Here is a 16,705-nt window from a genome sequence, read left to right as displayed (position 1 = left end):
GGTTTTTACTCTCCTTCCATCTGTAACACACAGACAGTGTTGGGTAAGTTACTTTAAATTAGTAACTTAGTTACATTACTAGTTACTTCTCTAAAAAAGTAACTCAGTTACTTCAAGTTACTCGTTACTTTCAAAGTAACTAGTTACTAGGGAAAGTAACTTTGGTTTTACTCAGAATTCTCTTGTTAATGTGTTGCTTCCGTAACTGGATACCCAGCAAGACTGCCAGTCTTCTAGCTTGCTTACTTGCCACAAGTGCACTGTGCCACCTACCAACAGAAAGGAAAAATAATGTGCACATTTCCACGAGAGAAATCCCACGCCTGGACCGTCGTTGACCGCCGCCATGATTCTAGCCTGCTTTTTACATCCAACACAAAAACTGCAGTCGTGGTGCTTTTGATTGTACTCAGAACTTGGAAATTCTGCCTTCTGAATAGGAAGATGTAGGTAACACCAGACTGCAGATGAGCTGCATACAGAGCTGGACTGGGACAAAACAATCGTCCCGGCATTTTGACTAGAGACCGCCCACCATTATAGGAAAAATCATAAAGCCTTTGAATGAAAACAAACACTGTTGTGACAGTGATGTACACTGTTCTGATGGTATATATGTATCAATCTATCAATTGTTTGTTGTAAGACTCAGATAATTATTTTTTTTAAAAGCGAGACATTTTAAATGAGAATAATAAAGAAAAGTATTTCCTTGTCCCCCCTTTCCTGTTAATGCCCTACCTGCCCCCTGGCAACACTTTGCTAGACCCACCCCTGCACAGTTACCAGCTGTCAGCTACGTAGAAAAGGATCCTGGTGTTATTTGTCTCTCAGAAACAGTTCATAACTTCCCTTCAACTCATTCATGTCACCTAAAAGGTAAACCTGTTTCTCCATCACCTGTTTCAGCTCTGATGATTCAGTAAGGACATCTCCTGGTTTCATCTGCATGTTTCCCTCTCACCAGATAACCAAACCGATATCATGACCAGCAGCTTTACAGCTGTGGCTCCAGCAAACATCAGCTGATACTAGAAATTAATATTAAATAAATTCTAACAACAGCTGATCAAGCTTAAACGTGCTGCTGTTGTTTAGCGCGACATCCGCTGGTTTCCTCTTTCTGGCGCAAAGTGGGTGATAAATAAACAAGAGAGAAAAGCCGATCAGCTGATCATTGATCAGTTTCGTGATTGAAGTAGAAACGGGAGAGAATGAGAGAAGAAGAGGCAGCTGTGCAGCTTCAGCTTTGTCTTTTTCATTGTAGCTGAAGTCCGGGACAAACTGTTCCTTTTCACCTCAATACGAAACGCGTAATATTTTCTTTGAATGCGAGATGATTCTGTTTTTTACGGGACGGTTGGCAACTCTAATAATTAACCGTATGAACAAAATAAAGTTCAACATCAGTAACATAGCACCCACCCAGCTGTATAGAAACTCCGTCATGCTAGCTAGCACGCAGTGCGAAAAATGTCAGCATACCGAAAATAAACTCCACCTAAACTTGGTTTATATCTGACTCCGATAGACTGCAGGTCATAACTTCTTACCTGAAGTTCAGTTCACCTGACACGCGGACCGGCGCCGCTTGGGTCTCTCCTCTTGCCTCCCTTTTCCTTCATCCACCTGCTGGCCTCCACCACTTGCTAATGTTATTGAATCTGTGGAAGCTCCGCGATATCCACCACACGAAGTAACGAGTAACGAGCCTATCTAAATCCCAGTAACGAGTAACGCGTTCCTGGTTTTGGCATAATAACTAGTTACCGTGCTCATTACCACAATAATAACGTAGTTACTGTAACGCGTTACTTAATAACGCGTTAGTCCCAACACTGCACACAGAATAAATCTAACCTAACGCTCCTCCCTCTCTCTGCAGGTAAGGCCTTTGACATCACCTACGTCCGCCTCAAGTTCCACACCAGCCGGCCAGAGAGCTTCGCCATCTACAAGCGGACCAGCGAGGGCAGCCCCTGGGTGCCGTACCAGTACTACAGCAGCTCCTGCGAGAAGACCTACCAGAAAGCGAACCGCGGCTTCATCCGGACCGGCCAGGACGAGCAGCAGGCGCTCTGCACCGACGAGTTCAGCGACATCTCGCCGCTCACCGGAGGAAACGTGGCCTTCTCCACGCTGGAGGGACGACCCAGCGCCTACAACTTCGACAACAGCCCCGTCCTCCAGGTGAGCGCGTTTTTAATTCTGATTTTACCTCAGGAATCATTTTTAAAGGCTTCGAGAGCAGAAACGATATCAGCTCCACAGAAAAGTGATGTTAGAAAGTCTGAAGACAGAAATGTGACGAGAATTTTACTGGAATCACGTTGAGGCACAAATTTGAGCTTTAATCCTTTTAAAAGGTATCTTCTGTTCTTCATAAAGTTCTTATTTAGACTCAGCCTGAAAAATAAGGACAGTGTTTGAGCCTCAGGAACTACAGATGAAGGCGTGTGTGTGACGCCACCTGAGACAACGTTTCCTCAGGCGGGATCATCGTGGCTCCTCCCCTCACAGAACGAGAAGCCGGAGGTTATGGCGCACATCTGGGCACGGGGAGGCTGTTTCGTTTGAGAAAGAGCAGCAGCTTCGTGGGAGTCGTTCACACAGTTGGAAAAGCTCACATGAAGACCGGATCGCTGCTTTCCTCTAAACTCTCCGTAATCATCAAAGATTCTTCGTCTTTTGAATATTTGTTCCCTTGGAGCGCCTGAAACTGATGAAATATTCCCAGAATAAAGGGAAAGTTTCAGACCTCAAACATCAGCATCTGTAATGGTTTTATAAGCGAGTGTTCGCTCATTCTGCAGACAGAAGTTCTGCTGCTGCTCGCGGCATTCTGCAGCAGCGGCGCCTGCCGAGTGCTGCGACCCGCTTCCAGGCGACGCCCCCGGATTTCCCAGCTCGGTTTGGCCCGAGCACCCGGCAGCTGGAGCGCTCTCCTCGTTGTCCCCTCCTCTTCCCGTCCCCCGTTAGCGTGTTTGCGATTGCTTCATGAGCAGGAAGCAGAGTCTGTGTTCATTCCTCTCGCCTCACTTTGTGTTTCGTAAGGTTACGCTGACACACACACACACACACACACACACACACACACACACACACACACACAGAAATACTAAATACACACTAAATACAGTTTATAGGTTTTATCAGTAACAAGAGAAACACTGAGAGTTTCCCACAGTCAGCACACTGTAGGTGAAGAAACAGACAAATGAAGCAGACTCATGAATGAGGAGGAGCAGTGGGAGAGACTAACATGATGAATGTTCCTCTGTCAGACTCTGCGGGAGATTTTGTGGCATCAGAGACTCACATTATTCATTTAGAGCTGATGTGTTTTAATCAGGAAGGTCCTGAAAGGAGGATGTGCGTAAATATTTATTCTGAAAACAGCGAGTGACAGAAGGTCCTGATGGATGGACGGAGCTGCCCGTCCATCATTTCTGCTGGATCATAGTTTTACAGTCAGGTTCGGTTGTTCCTCGTTTCCTGCACTTTGCTGGAGTCATTTCTGCAGTCGGTGTTCCTCATAGATGCTGCAGGTCTCAGGGACATGCTGGAGATCAGATCTTCATGCATGGAGATCCTTTTTAAGGATGGATCATAGTTTCACTCAGATTAGGATCTGGGAGTTTCTGATCATGGCAGGGCTCGAAAAATTTCAAAATCCCTGGTAGCCCTTCGGGCAGGCACTCTTCAGTTTTTGGTAGCCCAAAATAAATTTAAGTAGCCCGAATAAAAAAGAGCAATTTTTTAATGTTTTGTTTCCGTTACAATATTATACTTTAATGTATAATATTGTAACGGAAACAAAAATTAATCAGAAAATTGTTAAAATACAAATCACAACAACTGTATAAAAATTACAACCATCAACTCAAATATTTGGTTCTAATTGAACAGAAATTTCTATGAACTTGTAAGAACTGTGTAGAACATGAATCTGTGTCAGATCCTGAATCTGAAATTTCCACTGAAGTCACGGGTAAGAGGCAAGGGGAACCAAGATCGAGGCCATTTGCTTTTTGAAGTTTGCAAAAACTGCTAAATTTGGCCAATGGTAGTTCACTCTTTGCAACATAGTAACGCTTTTGAAAGATTTTTCAGGACTTCTTCTTGTTCTTGGTTTACTTTTAGTATGTTTTTGCAATTGCTGTTTGTTCTGGGAAAGATGCTGCAGACTGGGCAATAATGCATTTCTTGCATTTCTCATGGGTTCTGATGGGGTCTTTCTTAAAGTTACTGGTCCCAGTAACAAAGGCGCTTGTCGACTCAGATATCGAGGGAAACTCACGACACACCTGGCAGAACATGATGTTATTTAGCTCGTCATATTCCAGCCACAGAAATTCTTTTGTCCATTAAACCACAAAAGCTGAGCTTTCTTTTTGCCTCATAGTCTGATTTGTCATAACTTTTCTGTTTTGTGGTCAGCTTTTCATTGGCTGTGCCTTCTTCACCCTGACCTGTCTTATTTGGCTCAGCAGAACTAAAATACCGGCGTAAATCCTGCTGCTTTTACACACGTACTCACATAACGGTCAGCGATTCTCTGCGCAATCAGCCTCTCACATGTTTAAGCTTGCTGTGGGAGATTTCACTTGTCACGTTTGAATAGTAAGCTAATGAGTGATAAGACGATGTCAGAGGAATTGGTGCGCAATTAATCGTCACTCACCAATCAGTGCTGCCGCTCTCTACACACCGTTCGCGCGATCGCAAAGTGAAAGTGAAACAAGCACAAATTCAAACGCGATTTCAATATGTCACATATTGACAGAGGCTCATCGATGCCAATGACATAATTACTCAGCTACATTTGCGACAGAAAATGCAAAAGCATTGACACATATTTCCTTCCTATGATAGCCCGACGGGCAGGGCTGAGATGGATTTTGGTAGCCCGACTGGAAAAATCGCTGCCCCGGGACGTCGGGCTAGCGATTTTGCGAGCCCTGCATGGATGTATTTCATAATCTCTGAGCCTCAGTTATCATTTCGTTCCGTGGTCAGTCGAGCTGGAAGATTCAGGTTGTCCTGGGAAGAAGGTCTCTGAGGAGGGTTTCAGTTTCTGAACCGTCATCAGTTTTCAGTAAGGTCGGTCCTTAAAAAGCCGAAGCCCACGAACTCTGGAACTCTTCGTGTTATTTTTCAGTCTTTTCTTATTTTAGAACATTTGATTTATTTAAGTTTGGCTCGATTTTAAAGACGATATTAAAACAAAGACTAAACGTTGAGAAGAGTCAGCTGATGATAAACCACTGAGGACCTGCGCTGCCGTGTGCTGATTGGTGGAATATCAGGTGTATGGCCGGTGTTGGTGATCACAGCTGTTTTCTCTAAACGTTTTACCCTCCGGGTGATCATCCTCATAATGATGTCACACTGTGGGGTGACTCTGAATACCAGCAGGCGGGATCAGGAACGACTCTGATTCCCCAGCTGTGACCTGACATGACGTGTGTGCTGGTGATTAACTCAGGAAGTATCTGATCGGAGGAATTCAAAATAAAAATCTGCTGTTCCGCTCTCCGCCTTAACCTCAGAAAACTAAACCCCGACGGAGGTTCAGGTGTCGATTGGCTCAGATGAAGGCTTGTTAAAAACCACAGCTGGTCCGGTTATCTGCTGACCGTTTTAAAGGCCGGTTCTTCTCTCATCTCCGACATTCATGCAGCATAAACTCATCCGGCCCGTCCAGCAGCTGCAGATCCTCACGCTGTCCCATCCAGGAAGCCGGAGCGGCCTCGTCTCCAAATCGCCGCTGTCTAAACTGTAGCGAACATTTGTTTGCCATCAATCATCTGCAGCTCCGTGCCAGTGTGGAGGCCTCACCCGAGACGTGTTTTCTTGAAGGAAGAATGCTGCTTGGCGTTAGGAAGTCCTGCGGGAATCACAAACATTCAGCCTGGAAACAAACAGCCTGTCAGGAGGCGAACGAGAGCGAGCAGAGACGCAACCAGTGATTTTAGAGGTGGAATAAACGTCCAGCTTCAGCTGTTTAGTCTGCAGCGCGTCAAGTCTTCCACATTAAAACTGCTCCACAGATTGAAATTTTAATCCTTTCATCCTCGAGTCCAAGTGGGGAAAATTCCCAGAGAGGTCCTGAAAGTGCTGCTGGGATTTTTTCCAGATGCGCTGTGAGCGTCCGGGACGTTTTCGTGTGCAGCGAAAGGTCCGACTCGTCTCCATTAGTCGACCGACATCAGCTGCAGACTACGTGTGTCTTCCCAAGTGTTTCCTGAATCTGTAAATCAGGAACGGTGAGCCTGCAGGGGCCACGTTACACAACCGTAACGGTTGTAGCGCCGATTGTAGCAGACACCTAAAACCGTGGAAACAGACTGTCACTGCGCCTGTAACTGGAGGTGGCGCCCTCCAGTGGCTCGTTTCAGCTAAACATCAGTTTAAAACCCAAAGACGTTGATTCCAACACGATGCCGTAAACGAGCCGAGCGCTCAGACCCTTTGAGCTCTGCTGGATTTCCCCAGATTTCAGTCTTTTTGAAACGAAGGACACAGCTCAGACAGGAAATGACATCAGCAAGCTACCAGGAAGTCTGGTTCACTTCATTTAAAAAAAACAAAACAGCATTCCCATCCTTTTCCAGCGTCTGCCATGTCTCATTATCATTTCTGAAGCGTCCGCTGTGTTCCCGGGAATGTTGGAGCGATTGTTTTTCTTTTTTGTCATGTTTTCCAAAATGTGTTTTCTGTTTTTTGGGGGGGTTTCCCGCCTCGGGGCCGCCGTAGGAAAAGAAACTTGGAGCGTCACTTCTCCATCAGCCACATCAAGATGTTAGCTAACTTTGATGTAACTGTCACGACATTTAAGGCTGATTTGTGGAAGCACAAAGTGGAGTAAATGTGGTGTCGTTGGTCCGCAGATGGTTCAGCAGCCGCAGACGTGAGTCTGACAGGAAAGAATAAAATGATCAATCTAAATGTAATAAAGATCCTGTGGACGTCTAAGGCCACAGTCCGCGGTGAGGATGGCCCAGCAGGGATGAATCGGTCTCAGGGATGTTGGATTTCTCTGCGGCTCCCTCAGAAACAGTTAGAGGTGAAAAGTCGGGCCTGTAAACACGTGTGCCTGCAGCTCTCGGCTCTATTTAACGCCGTGATGGTTGATCATCGGCCCATTGAGGTGAACGCTCTCAGCTGCCGGTTATTTCCCGCTTAGAGATGACAGACAGCAGGAATGTCACAGAGCGACAAACAGCCGTCTGACGCCTCCGGCCGGCCGCCGCCTCCAAAAAGATCCTGGCTTTGGTATAAATAGCTCGATGCCAGCGAGACAAATAAGGAAGTTTAGAGCTGAGCTGCAGAGCTAAATCTGTTCATTTAAACGGAGAGGAAGTGCGAGGGTCGAAGGAAGAAAGGGAGGAAATAACGAGCCGTGAAAATGTTTTCCAGAAAGCTTCGGCTGACCGCTTTTCCAAACTGGGATGGGTAATGTGACGGGGCAGACTGCCTGAACTAAAACATGGTCAAAGGTTACACTGAAAATATTACCAATAAAAAAATTAACTGGATGTTTTATCAGCGTTTAAATGAGTTTACAGCTTCCTAATCGGCTGATATGCATCACTCCACCGACGGGTCACATCAGACTGTAACGGCAGCTAATTCTGCATAAATGTCATTTTTTTCTGAGCATTTCAGAAGTTTTGAGGCTGGATTGAGGTGGACTGTGGGACCAACTTAGTAATGCACATGTGGAGAGTTTAGAAAAGAGGAAACAGAGTTTTAGCTGTGACCTTATTGGCCAGTATTTCCTCAAAGAGCAGCCTTTGGTCTCAGGAAGCCATCATGGAAGTGAGAAACCTGCAGTTCCTGTAACGTCCACTGGAGGCTCCAGCATTCCTTTATAATTTGCCTAGATTAGGTTGCATTATTAGAGGCGTGGCCTCTATTCCATTTATTTAAATGTAATTTTATTTATACAGCGCAAAATCACAACAACAGTCGCCTCAAGGTGCTTTATATTGTAAGGTAGACCCTACAGTAATACTTACAGAGAAAAACCCAACAATCATGTGACCCCCTATGAGCAAGCACTTTGGCGACAGTGGGAAGGAAAAACTCCCTTTTAACAGGAAGAAACCTCCGGCAGAACCAGGCTCAGGGAGGGGCGGGGCCATCTGCTGTGATTGGTTGGAGTGAGAGAAGGAAAACAGGATAAAGACATGCTGTGGAAGAGAGACAGAGATTAATAACAGATATGATTCGATGCAGAGAGGTCTATTAACACATAGTGAGTGAGAAAGGTGACTGGAAGGGAAAAACTCAGTGCATCATGGGAATCCCCGGCAGCCTACGTCTATTGCAGCATAACTAAGGGAGGATTCAGGGTCACCTGGTCCAGCCCTAACTATATGCTTTAGCAAAAAGGAAAGTTTGAAGCCTAATCTTGAAAGTAGAGATAGTGTCTGTCTCCCGAATCCAAACTGGAAGCTGGTTCCACAGAAGAGGGGCCTGAATATTTAAGCTCTTGTAGATGAGGAGCAGGATTTATAGATTTAACAGGGAGCCAGTGAAGGAGAAATCTGGCTCTAAAAACCATCATGGTGGAGGCCGGAACGCTGAATCTGTGAAGCTCCTGATCATGGAGTAGCCTCTGTAATAATAAAGCACAGCTTCATGTTTCAGGAACTCACGGCTGTCGTGTTCGGAGCGGATTATTTGTGTTGCTCATGTTGGGAATGAATCCAGTAACATGATGGAAGTTGTTTCAGGGCCGGTCGGCTGTGTTACCAGGCTACATGTGTGTTACATCAATATTTAACCGTCGTGCTCGGTGCTTTTAGGGATTTATGCTCTGCTTGTTTCCTGTGAGATTCCTTACAGGGTTGCCTCAGGACAGGTAAACTTCCTGTTTCAGAGCCTGTGCGTTGCAGGCTGTTCCACATTCCCAGCACTTGTCCAAGGATTTAACAGGCATGTGCGAAGTCACAGTTTTCCTGAGTGGGCAGACAAACGTAGAGCAGGTCTGACAGTGGGCCAGCTCGCTTGTATTCAGTCCCACTTTCCCCTCGAGCCGCCGCTTCGTCTTCAGCTGCTGCGAAGCTTCGGGCCTGACGAGTTTCCTACTGAACGAAGTTATCGCTGGCTTTCCCACGAGGCGGGATGTTGAGTAACTTTCTTTATCCTCTGAAACCCAACAGGTGTCCTGAGTAATTCCCTCCATCTGGATCTCGTATCATAAGGCCAAGAAAATAAATTCATTTCTGTGGAAATGTCACAGTGTGAGGGCCTGCTGCTGTCTGCGTCACTGTTTTTCCCACAGCTGGAGCTGAAACCACTGCTCTGTTTGCAGATTACAAAAGCCAGGATGTTTCACACGCCTGCGTTTGCTTTGAGTTTAGTTAAAGTAATCAGATTACTGGCTGAGGTAGTCATGCTCTCTTCAACGTGACCTTTAATGACTAAGTTTTCTTGGGGCAGTATTGACCACAAACCTGCGTCCATGCTGAGGATCATCCAGGAGTGACATCGTTCCAGCTGTTCGGATAAACGGGAGAAAAACAAAATAAAGTTTTAAAAATTTCTCGAGTCGTTGGATCATAAAGACATAAATTATTTCTAAAAACTCAGCTGCGGTCCATGGACGCGCTGATGTCCGATCACATTTATGTCTGTACAGTCGAATAAACGGAACGCGTCTCAATCAGACTGATTATGAGTTTGATTAGCTGATTAATCCATAGTTATGGAAGAAATATTGTTTTTGCAGTGTCACTGGCTGACATGGACCCGATGGTGATTTTTGGCTGTCGGTGTCTTTGTCGGCGTGCAGCGGCTGAATGTTGACGGGTAGTCTGAGTGTGAAGAGGCTTTCAGCCAATCAGGACATCAGAGCATGACCGTGGTTGGTCAGGTGTATGAGCATGCTCCGTTCGTCCTGAAGATCAGGTGCTGTCTGGCAGGTGATGCTCCTCTGTTTGCCCTCGTGTGTCTAACGCAGCGTCCATGTTGTGTCTGTTGCAGGACTGGGTGACGGCCACCGACATCAGAGTGACCCTGAACCGGCTCAACACATTTGGAGACGAGGTCTTCAATGACCCCAAGGTCCTCAAGTCCTACTACTACGCCATCTCCGACTTCGCGGTGGGAGGAAGGTAAAGCCTCAGATTCACTGCAGGTCCACTCTGACGCGTTTTTCAGCTCCTCATGTCACAGTCAAGTCCTCCGATGGAGCTCTGCTCGTCCTGCTTCCTGATTGGACGAGTGTGGTCAGGTCCCACTGTGTCACTGTGCGGTCCGCTTCCTTGTGGCCGGTGCAGGGATCCACCTAGAACTCGTTTTTGACAGGCATTACTCGAGTGTTACACGGAGCGCGCCTCTGCAGCCATAATCTGTTTGAATGTGGAGCACATTTCCCTTACACCGCCAGCATTCCTGAAATTCCTAGCCGGCAGGGCTGGATTATAGGGAAACCGGAATGGGGCGGTCCGACAGCCGTGACGGATGGAAGAAAAGGGACGATTCCTGAGCCGAGCACCTGGAGGATTTAACCTTTACTTGTTCCAGGAGGAGATTTTCCTCTGCACCTTCACCTGGATCTACCTGAGCGTGCTCAGCTGGCAGCTCTGTGGTCAGATTTATCTGCACTTTATTATATCAACACTTTTCATTGTGCAACTCTGCCAGTGACTCATTCATGCAAACACACAGCTCATGAACGCTCCTTTGAACTCCTTGAACTCGTGCAGCTGCTTGAAGCAGGTAGAGACTTTCTGAAAGCCGCAGCTCATTGGACAGAAGATCACCTGGAGTTTTTCCATTTGCTCACGTTTTGGCCGGGAGGCAGCAAAGGCTTTAAATCCGGCTTAACATGTGTGATGTTCAGGAGTTCTTTCATGCCTCTCCCTCCGTGGCTTTGAACATTTATAAATGTTCATCTGTGTCCCTGCTCGGGTGCGACTGAAGCTCCACCTCCTGTCCTGCTTTAAGAAAGAGCCAACAATCTTCTCCCCACTTCTGTTTAATGAGGTCTTATGAATGATGTGTTACCAGGAAAGTTTCTGATTGAACTCAAACAGCTGTGTAAACCCAGGACACAGCCGCAGAGACGATCTCGAGCCACATTTCTTTAGTTTGCTGTGAAAATGTGAAACGGGCGCAGCGATTTATTGAATTGTGTGCAAAGATGAAAATACAAAATTTTACGCAAAAACAGAGTTTAACGGGCTCGTAAGTGAATATTTGGTGTGACCTCCTTCACCCTTCAGCACATTCGGAGCTCCTCTCCGTCAGGATGGTCCCACGAGCTGAAATCGTCTCGAACCATGACGGAGCCTCCACCGTGTTGCACAGAAGGACCTCTGTCCCGACCTCCTCCCTGAACCAAATCTAGATTTATCAGATTGACCATCAGACCCGTTCCACTGATCAGTCCAGGTCTTTTATAATGTGCATACCTCAGCCTGTTCTCGGCTTCTTGGCAGGTGTCCTGTCCTAGAGGACGCACTGCGCACCGCGCTGAGGTGTGCCAGGTTTTCAGCTAACAGCTCTGAGAATCACCTCATTGGGTAAAGAAATGGGAGCAGACGATGTTTTTGCGACGGGCCGATGGAAACAAAGAGCCTAAAGATACACTTTAAAACTGGTTCTTTGCTCAGTGGTCCAAAGAAAAACTTTGAAAGAGCTTCAGAAATCCCGGAGAACTTGAGACCACCTCAACAAAGTCTGGCTCCTTTGAAGCAGCATATAAAGACATGACTCGAGACTTTTGCACAAAAGTGTGCGACTCTGTCACGCTAACAGCCACAGACTCCCTCCTTCTGTTCTCGAGGGTTTGACTGTTTGCAGGGGACGTCTCTCTGAAGCCTTCGCACTCACTGCAGGAGAATAAAGGACGTGTTGTCCCGCGGAGCTTCTGTGCGTCACTAGATGGCGGCGTATCTCATCTCCGACACATTCCTCAGTGCTGCTCGTGAGCCGCGCTGTTTATCTGTGCGCTGCTTTATCGCTCCTTCGTTCGGTGCCGTGTTCCTGCAGAGCTCCAGAAGGGCTCAGGGTGCATGCTGGGCTTTCCTTCAGCTCGGTGAAGTCTGCATGTTTACAGTATTAAACCCACTGCAAACACTGACTCAGTGCTGTAAGCCCGAGCTGTGCAGCTCTAACAGCTCCGAGCCGAACCCAGGCCTCTCTTCCTTCCCACTGTCAGTTTTTCCAGCAGCTCGCTGCCAAGAGACACCTGAGACAATAGCCAAAGGTGGCTGCTGAGCAAGTCCCGTCCTGCTGAGGAGGCGGGCGGCTGCGCTCCCTCGGGAGGTTTAAGAAAACCTTTGCTCGGAGCTGCAGAGCGGAAAAACCTCATCGGGAGCAAAAACAATGACGACAGTAAACTGAACAAAGAGTTGAGCTTTAATGACGGTGTGTGAGCGTTAGCAGCAACCTCCGCAGGTCCAGGTGTGACAGGTGTGCGTCTCTGCTTTCAGGTGTAAGTGTAACGGCCACGCCAGCGAGTGCGTGAGGAACGATGGAGGACGGCTGGTGTGTAACTGCAAACACAACACCGCCGGCGACGACTGCCAAGAGTGCCAACCGTTCTTTAACGACCGGCCCTGGAGGAGAGCGACGGCCGACAGCGCCAACGAGTGTCTGCGTAAGTCTGCCGCCGCACGTTTGCCCCGTCACATGGTCGCCCGTCACTGATGGTTTTACTGCATCACAAGAGATTTTGGTGCATCTTAAACTTTTTCACTGTTACCTGTTTCGGTCTTTTATTGTGAAACTCTGTGTCGGTCTCTCAGCCTGCGAGTGTAACGGGAAGAGTGCCGAGTGTTACTTCGATGCCGAGCTGTACCGGGCCACCGGTCACGGCGGGCACTGCAGGAACTGCGCCGACAACACGGACGGCCCCAACTGCGAGCGTTGCCTCGACAACTACTACAGAGACCCGGGCGCCAGCCGCTGCCTGCCCTGCCTCTGCAACCCCGTCGGTGAGTGGTGCTCCCTGATGTGAGTGTGGGCGGGTGCGTGCGTGCGTGCATGAGAGCTTCATGTCAGCCTGTGTGAGAGAACAAAACTGTCAGTGGGAGGCTGTGATTGGCCCTTCAGCCCCGATTTTGAGAGTGGCCTTTCCCACGGACATTTGAACACACCATGAATGAACAGTGATGAGCTCACATTTACATTTACACTTAAACACAACTTCAGTCAGACGTGTGTGTGTCTGTGAGTGTGATCATTTGGCATGTGCACATGTTCTTGCGTTCTGTTTCGAGTGTTTTGCTGATTATTTTCATTTCTCTATTTGATCTTTTTTTCGCCTCGTTTGTTTTTGTCTGGTAAATGTTTCTGTTCGTGATGGTTCTGGATGTTTTTTCAGTTGTTTTTGCAGCACGTTGAAATCACTTGTTTGCTCTTTTTACCCTTTCTTGACAGAAGACTGTCGACTCCTTGCAGTAGTTTCTTTTCTCTCTGTTGTGATTTTTCAGGAAATCTGTCGAGTCGTTTGCAGAGAATCGAGACACAAATTGCAGAAAAGCGTGAAAAGGTTTAAAGATCAGGTTTAGTGATTTTGTAAATGTTTGAGTGAAGTGAAAACATGTGAAACCGCAGGCATGGACTTTGTGGTTTTCAGCAGTTTTTAACGGAGCGCAGCAGGAAACCGCCGACTAATGTGAGCCAGCTGCTCCACCCACTCTGCACTGCGACGGCTCATTAATGCAGCTGATTGTTTGCATGTGGTTGGAGGTTAACGTGTGTGTGTGTGTGTGCGCAGGCTCCGTGTCTCCTCAGTGTGATGACCGAGGCATGTGTGCGTGTAAACCTGGAGTGACCGGAGAGAAGTGCGACCGCTGCCAGCCGGGACACCACAGCCTGACGGAGGCCGGCTGCAGGTACGCCACAAACGCCAAACATCAGCTGACCTCGGAGATGCGAGCGTGGCCCGGCGGAGGTTATCGGCTCAGGTTAACCTGCTGCTGGGTGCACGGCTCTCTCACAGCAAACACTTTGAGTATCTCTGTCACTCGCCGGTTTTCCAGCTTGTTTGGTGACTGCTGTCAGCCGTCAGCCGGTCGGGAAGTCACTTTGTCTTCTGTAGCAGGTTTAAAAGAGCAGGAGGTGACCCAGTTCAGGCAGGCATATTTACATTCCAGGTCTCCAGAAACAGCAGAACCCACATCAACAGCACGACTCGAGTGAAAAACAGCAGAAATCACAATCATGTGAAAAATCCGTCCATGCTCTTCCACTTATCCTCTTCAGGGTCGCCACACCGAGCTGCCCCACGTGAGAAACATTTAAAAAAATGAAATCATGTATAAAATAATAGAAAAAATAGAAAAATGGAAACGGAGCAGAAGAAAACTGGACATAAATCAGGACTGAAGATGGATTTAAATTATCCTCTGTTTGGTTTTGTGTGGGGGGGCAGATTATTCTGGGGCCTGGGGGCAGTAACAGAGAGAGCCCGGCCACCTTTGGGTTTCAGGTGAGAGGCCGAGCTGACACCAGAGCAGCTGGCAGCCGCTTCACAGCGAGCGTCCACAGAGAGCTCCTGCAGTCCAGCTTGGGGTGACGGAGCCGTGGCGTTCCTGTGTGGGTTTGATACGACACTGCTGAGTGGAGCTGTCGGCAGCACGGCGCGAGCTCCTTAGTTCAGCTTGTTAGAGAGAAGCTGGACGTCTCAGAGACAAACTGAACCCCGTTTCAGTGAAGAAGAACTTGAACTTTGACTCAGGAGGAAACAGGGTCAGGTCAAGGGTCATGATTACATGAGCTGAAGTGTGGTTGGCTGCTGGAGAATGAACACTGTGAGCTGCGAGCGCCCCCTGCTGACTGAACTGATGAGTCTGACCCTCTCTCTCTCCCCATCAGGCAGTGCTCTTGCTCGCCCTCAGGCAGCACGCAGGAGTGTGACGTGAACACGGGTCAGTGTCGCTGCAAAGACAACGTGGAGGGCTTCAGCTGCGACAGGTGACGCACAGCCCCGCCCACACAGCCCCATGTTACGATAACATGCAGCGAGTGAAAGTGCAGTTCATGCAGCAGCACGTCACAGGTGTGTTCTTGCTGTTTGTGTCCCTCAGGTGTAAACTGGGTTACTTTAACCTGGATGAGAACAACCCTCAGGGCTGCACGCCCTGCTTCTGCTTCCAGCACTCGTCCGTGTGCGACAGCGCCGACGGCTTCAGCGTCCACGCCATCAAGTCCGACTTTAGCAGAGGTAACACCGCCTGCAGGCCCCACTCAGGACACAGATGACCCCACTCTAACTACACTGTACATGCTCTAATATGTGTGTGTGTGTGTGTGTGTGTGTGTGTGTGTGTGTGTTAGATGATGAGCAGTGGACTGGTCAGGAGCGTGATGGAGCCAGGGGTCAGGTGCAGTGGTCATCCAGCGGACAGGAAATCTTCCTCATCTCAGAGGACTACTTCCCCATTTACTTTGTGGCACCAGGTATACACACACACACACACACACACACACACACACACAGGAGGGGGTGGTTTATTTTGGCGGTTTGGTCGTTTCTGACTCTGTAGAAGTCGTCTGTGGATTATCTGGTGGGCGTTCTGGGTGCAGACCCAGGAGTCCACACACAGGTGGAGGCCCCACCTCAGAGGCAAGAAACAAAACAAAAGGCTGGAATTTTAGTTTGTAAATTTATGGTCTGGATATGTTTTTGTCCCTGTGTAACGCTGCTGCTGATTGGTCGGTGACTCTGACTCGTTTCTGTGTCACAGAGAAGTTTTTGGGGAACCAGGTTTTGAGTTACGGGCAGAACCTGACCTTGAACTTCCGAGTGGACCGACGGGACAGCCGTCTGTCGGCCGAGGATCTGGTGCTGGAGGGGGCGAACCTCCGGGTGGCCGTCCCCCTCATCGCCCAGGGCAACTCCTACCCTAACGAGAACTCGCAGACATACGTGTTCAGGTGAGGCGCCGTGTGTTGCTTTCCCAGTGAAAACCAGTATTTCATCCAACAAACTGGAACAGATAATCTGCATTTGCACGTTTGCTCTCAGCATTAATCTGGAGTTTGGGGCGTAAATTAAACTCATAATCTGAACATGTGGGATCAAACTGGAAAACAAATGTTACTCTATATTGAATTTTTGAGCCTGACTGTAAGCGTTCAGGTTTTATTTACAACCTGTTTACATAGAGTAATTTAATCTGGACTGTCTGGTTGCAGTCTTTATACCAAGTTTTAAATCTCTTACACTTTTTGCTGACACAGATATTTGCTGTTAATTTCTTCATAGTCATTTAATCTGGATCAAATTGAAAATATTTTGGTCATAAAATTTAAAATTATTAGTTAATCTGTGAATTTGGGGTGATTACTATTAAACTCTACTAATACTCTCTTAATCTGGATTAAATTAGAGGTTTGGTGGTAATCTGTTTTGTCCTCCTTGTTTTGCAAATAATCTGGATGAAGCTCTGATATTTGCGTATGATTCTCAGTATTTGTTTCAGAATCTGCTGATGACTGTCAGCTGATTTAAACCATGTAGATTATTTGATAATCTGATTTTCCTTTTCAATGCTTTTGTCTTTTCTCTGGATTAAACCGGACATGTTTGTTGGGAATCCTAATCCTGTGGTTCAGGCTCCACGACAGCACGGATTACCCCTGGAGGCCGACCATCAGCCACGCCGACTTCTACAAACTTCTCCACAACCTGACGGCCATCAAGATCCGCGGCACCTACAGCGACAGGAGTACGCAG

At 47.7% G+C, this 16,705-nt stretch overlaps 1 protein-coding gene across 3 annotated transcripts in view; it reads left to right on the top strand.

The window, feature by feature from the left end:
• Positions 1-16,705, top strand: part of lamc1 (laminin, gamma 1) — a 66,670-nt gene that overhangs the window by 40,569 nt on the left and 9,396 nt on the right. For 2 of the 3 annotated variants that reach the window (XM_031732152.2, XM_039602120.1), the window contains 11 exons: positions 2-43; positions 1,886-2,190; positions 9,997-10,127; positions 12,453-12,619; positions 12,768-12,956; positions 13,742-13,859; positions 14,842-14,940; positions 15,054-15,190; positions 15,304-15,426; positions 15,714-15,903; positions 16,585-16,697. In XM_031732152.2, coding sequence (XP_031588012.2) covers positions 2-43; positions 1,886-2,190; positions 9,997-10,127; positions 12,453-12,619; positions 12,768-12,956; positions 13,742-13,859; positions 14,842-14,940; positions 15,054-15,190; positions 15,304-15,426; positions 15,714-15,903; positions 16,585-16,697 — 1,614 coding nt within the window. The remainder of the gene's footprint in view (position 1; positions 44-1,885; positions 2,191-9,996; positions 10,128-12,452; positions 12,620-12,767; positions 12,957-13,741; positions 13,860-14,841; positions 14,941-15,053; positions 15,191-15,303; positions 15,427-15,713; positions 15,904-16,584; positions 16,698-16,705) is intronic. The other variant, XM_031732153.2, reaches the window with a different exon arrangement.

This window comes from Oreochromis aureus, linkage group 18, assembly GCF_013358895.1.
Source record: "Oreochromis aureus strain Israel breed Guangdong linkage group 18, ZZ_aureus, whole genome shotgun sequence".
Classification (NCBI taxonomy): domain Eukaryota; kingdom Metazoa; phylum Chordata; class Actinopteri; order Cichliformes; family Cichlidae; genus Oreochromis; species Oreochromis aureus.
This window is presented reverse-complemented; position numbering and strand designations above follow the sequence as displayed.